General features: G+C 30.8%; 1 protein-coding gene across 1 annotated transcript; it reads left to right on the top strand.

Moving 5' to 3' along the window:
• Positions 1 to 237: 237 nt before the first annotated feature.
• Positions 238 to 4,455, top strand: LOC130966966 (protein SHORT INTERNODES-like). Its single transcript, XM_057891788.1, has 3 exons — positions 238 to 275; positions 469 to 891; positions 4,320 to 4,455. Exons 1-3 carry the CDS (start codon positions 238 to 240, stop codon positions 4,453 to 4,455), a joined length of 597 nt encoding a protein of 198 aa, XP_057747771.1.
• The last annotated feature ends 257 nt before the right edge of the window (positions 4,456 to 4,712 follow it).

Below are 4,712 nucleotides of genomic sequence, written 5' to 3'. Positions count from 1 at the left end.
ACCTGCGACTGTCATAGTAATTAACAATGTCTTTATACTTTGATTCCGAACACCTAATACCCTAGGGTGCTAGTTGAATGGATATTGGGTATGATTTAAATACTTGTAGAATTAATGATTTGTCAATAAGGAATCCGTCAACTCTCGGTAAAGAGTTTGAGCTCTACCATTTGTAACCATGAATTTTGCGAACGTTGACAAAAGTACACATCAAACAAGAAAACTAATGTTGTACCCATGAAAGATGGGTTCCGTGTGACAATAGTACCCAAATCGTGATTTTTCGTTGACTTTTTAATAAAATTCCCAAATTACCCCTTCTATCTTCTTCCCCAAATTCCAAATTTCACAACCTTCATCCTTCGTCTTCCTCCTCTGCTGCTGCCAGCCACCAGGCATGAAGACGTTTCCTCCCTCCGACACCTTTTACTGGTACAAGAATGAAGACGTTTCCTCGTACTGAGGTAGCTTGGAGCTGTGGAACCATCATCATCAACCGGAACACGACCTCATACCTCAAGCAAGGCCTCTCTTCCACCAAGATCTTTACAGCTTCGTGGCTGCTCTAGGAGTGGGTCCAACCACCGTGTCCGACGATCAGTCACCCTCGAAATCGGCCTTCCTAGTGACGGCGTCGGTTGTGGGGAGCAGAGCAGCAAGTGGAGCAGGTGGGATTAGTTGCCAGGACTGCGGGAACCAGGCGAAGAAAAATTGCCCTCACATGCGGTGCAGGACATGCTGTAAGAGCCGTGGCTTCGATTGCCAAACCCATGTGAAGAGCACTTGGGTTCCCGCTTCCAAGCATCGCGAGAGGCAGCACCAACTCGCCTCTATTCAACAACAACAGCTTTTTGCTGCTGATGTTCCCAAGTGCCAAAGAGATCATGCCTGGTAACTGGCAGCAGTAGAGGAGGAAGACGAAAGATGAAGGTTGTGAAATTTGGAATTTGGGGAAGAAGATAGAAGGGGTAATTTAGAAAATTTATTAAAAAGTCAACGAAAAATTATGGTTTGGGTACTATTGTCACACGGAACCCATCTTTCATGGGTACAACGTTAGTTTTCTTGTTTGATGGGTACTTTTGTCAGCGTTCGCAAAATTCATGGGTACAAATGGTAGTTTTTTCATGATTATAATGACTGAGATGAATAAAACCTTAGTTAAGGGGATTGAATGAATGAAGAAATGAGTTTCTTAAGTTATTCACAGTTCATTATAATAATGATAACAAGTTAGAATTTGACAATTAAACCATACTCTAAGGTTAACCAAGAGTTGAAAATATGGAAGGAATTATACTTTGTTAATTCTTCTAAGGTTCTTAGTAAAAATATGTTACTTCATACTATCGGGTCGTTGAGGAGTGTTACTAGACGCCAACCTTGATTAGTAAATTTAGTACGACTAATTTACTACCCGCTTAGTATTGAACCTATGGGGTCACACACTAACGAGTGTTCTAATCTTTGCTATAGAATTATTTAATTATTATTTTGATTTGATCAAATAAATAATTATATTAATTCAAATGAAATATTATTATATTCTTTGAGAATAATTGAGAATATTAAATGAGATTCGAGAATAATTAGTTATTCTATTTCTAAATTTGGATGTGATCCTAACTGATTCTGTTTTTAAATTGAATTATGATATGATTCATAAATCTGAAGGATTCAGATTTAGAATTTCAATATATGATTTAAATTTGAATTCAACAACAAATCTCATCCTATATATATGTACGTCAAGAGTACAGGAAAGAGGTGAGAGTAAAACACAAGGGTTTTATTCTTTTACCTCTACACACATACACGTATGTGAACCTGATTCTTGGAGAAGAATTTTATGGCATGCAAAGAGTTGTAAGAGGTTTCTCAATGTAGATCAGATGTCTATTGGTCAAAGAGTTGACAGTAAAAGTTGGTCTCGGTATGAATACACATAGCGTCTTCGTATCATCGAAAGAGAAAAAGATTTTTACTAGCGTACTCAGGTATTTAGATTTGATCTACTATATATTTATTATTAGAATAAAATTTAAACATAAAAATAAATTTTTAAAATTATTTTCTTTTTTTTCGTTGTGTGTTATAAACACATGATAATTCTTCAGCACGCTCCGCCACAAAAAGGAATACAGTATTGCATTGGCATTTAATTTGTAGATATTAAGATTATATTCTTAATTCATATAACTAACGTGTAAAGTTGGCGGCATTATTTTTAATTGGATAAAGTAACTTATATCTAGTTATATATAAATAAAATTTTATATATAAAAATTTAATTCTATCCAATATGTAATAATACTATCATACACTTATCTTAAGTTGTTATAATAACGTGATATCCGACCTGGCTAAGTTTTTGGTATATATCGCAAAATGGTTATCATTATAGTGGCTATAAAACTTGATGACACTTAAAAAACGATGTTAAAATTAAAATAATATTTTTTAAATATTTAAAAATATTTTTTAATTTAAAAATATAAATAAAAAGTATTATAAAAACAAAAAAATATGACCTTAATTCAAAAATTATATAGCCACCATAGCAAGTATAATGATAGCCAGGATACAGTCGACAAAATTCTTAATCTACAACTAATAACATTTGATTTTGACTGTAGTAACGCCACTAAAATATGCTATTATAACTTCATATTTTAGTTTGTAGGTATATATAACTGAAAGATTTTGTTAAAAAACTACTAAAGATTAAAATAAAAAAAACAGAAATAAAAAGATTGAATGAATATTAATTTTTATTTTTTTCTATATCATATATGTTCTTTTTTTTTGTCAGGTGGATTGGACAATTTTTAATTTTTTTTTCTCGATTGCAGTTGATAAGAATAAGAGTTGAACTCAAAATTTTTGAGATGGAAAGGGCAGAATGCCGTGTGAGCTAAGGCTCATTGGCATATTATATATGCTGTAACATCATAAATTTAACCATAAAGCCAATTATACATATATTTATTTAGTTTTGGGCCCGAAATGCCCAGTTATATTAACAGTTCTTCTTTTATTGGGGTCCATATTTAGTTCATCAAACAACTAAAATAATTTCTCCAAATTTTTGTCCGTCTCTTTATGGTTTGGGCTTTGCATTCCTTATATTTTAAAAGGTAAAAATTCATGTTTAGTAAAATTAATAGTTACCGACCAAAAAAAATTTAAAAATTGATAATTATTAATTTTATATAAAAATAATTATATATAAATTTTTATCATTTTAAAATTATCATATGAGAGTGAGAGACTGCAATACTTGGCAATTTGACATATTATTTTTCTTTTGGTAGATAATTTGACATATTAATTACCGCCGGAGAAGGCACATTACCAGTCCATATTGATATTTACAATTATGGCATCATCATTAATTGTTGGAACCATTATTTATCTATAATCTAGTTCATTCTGCCAGTTTTGTCTGGCACCGTAGCCCAAAAGGGCATTGGTGATATATAAAGAAAAGACAAGACAATACCACTAGGAAACAGAGGTACATTTTGTACTTAAAGAGTTCTGTTTCTATTTTTATGTATGGTTGTGTAAAATTAATGACAGTCAATGGGCGGAGCTAGATAAAAAATTAGAGGGGACTAAAAATATTTATATAATAAAATAAGATTAAAATAAAATTTTAAAAAGGATTAAATTAAAATTTATATATAATTTATATGTAAAAAAATTAAAATTAGAGGATATTGTCTCCCTTTACTATAATGTAGCTCCGCCCCTGCGGTCAATAAATATTATTTAATCTAATCTAATACTAAATTATTAACAGAGAATTATCAAGTAATAAAAATTTTACGTGTCTTGAAATAGAGTTTGAGAGTTGAATTGACTATAGTGTTTTTTATGCAAATTAAAGTTGTTGTACTATCATCTGAGGTTTCTCACTATTGGGTTATGTATAAAGTAATATTAGTTTCAATATTTTTAATGTCTTTTAACAACTCTCCTTTTAATTTTAGAGGATAAAATGAGATCTCTAATTATTGAATGTTTTTTTTTCATATTTTTTTTATCCCACTTATAAAATAAATGGTAATAGATCATACTTTATTCTCTAAAGTAAAATTCAAAATTTAGAAAATCCAAATCTCATACATTTATTTTCCTTTCCTCCCTTCTGACAACTCTTCCTTTAATAACAAGTAAGAAGAACAAAAAATTTTAAATTTAAATTTTAAATTGAAAAAACAAGCATATTTATAACCCCTTCTTCTATTATTTATTATATTCTTTTGGTTGCCTCACTCATTTTTTATTTTTTCAATCTGTCATCGTGATCATAGTGGTGGCGAGAGCATGGTGACAATTGCGATTGCTACAACTGCAGTGGGATGGGTCACATGGATTAGAATTGTAACAAAGGAGGAAGTGAATGTGAAGGCATGCATGGCAGTGATGGTAGATGCAAATCTGTTATAACTATGGGTTTCTGAATATTTTGCAATGGACTGTCCAACAAGTTCTTTGAAAATAAGGTTTAATCACTTTTGATTTTCAAAAATTTTCAATTTCAAGGTTTTTTATTTGATGTTTTTCAAATTTTTGTCCAAATCTACTATATTTTGAATTTTTGCATTTTTTAAATCTTTTTTTTTTCTTTTTTTGCTTCATCAAATTCTACACTTTCAGTGAGGTGTTCAATTATGAGACTCTAAGACAATAAACCTTATCCATTC

The sequence above is a fragment of the Arachis stenosperma genome, chromosome 3, assembly GCF_014773155.1.
Source record: "Arachis stenosperma cultivar V10309 chromosome 3, arast.V10309.gnm1.PFL2, whole genome shotgun sequence".
NCBI lineage: Eukaryota > Viridiplantae > Streptophyta > Magnoliopsida > Fabales > Fabaceae > Arachis > Arachis stenosperma.
This window is presented reverse-complemented; position numbering and strand designations above follow the sequence as displayed.

Bases quoted from the DNA above. Each gene is read 5' to 3' on its own strand.
- LOC130966966 (XM_057891788.1), top strand. From the start codon at position 238: ATGAAAGATGGGTTCCGTGTGACAATAGTACCCAAATC. The intron at 276-468 runs GTGATTTTTCGT...GTACTGAGGTAG, and splicing joins GTGACAATAGTACCCAAATC to CTTGGAGCTGTGGAACCATC. The intron at 892-4,319 runs GTAACTGGCAGC...TCGTGATCATAG, and splicing joins TGCCAAAGAGATCATGCCTG to TGGTGGCGAGAGCATGGTGA.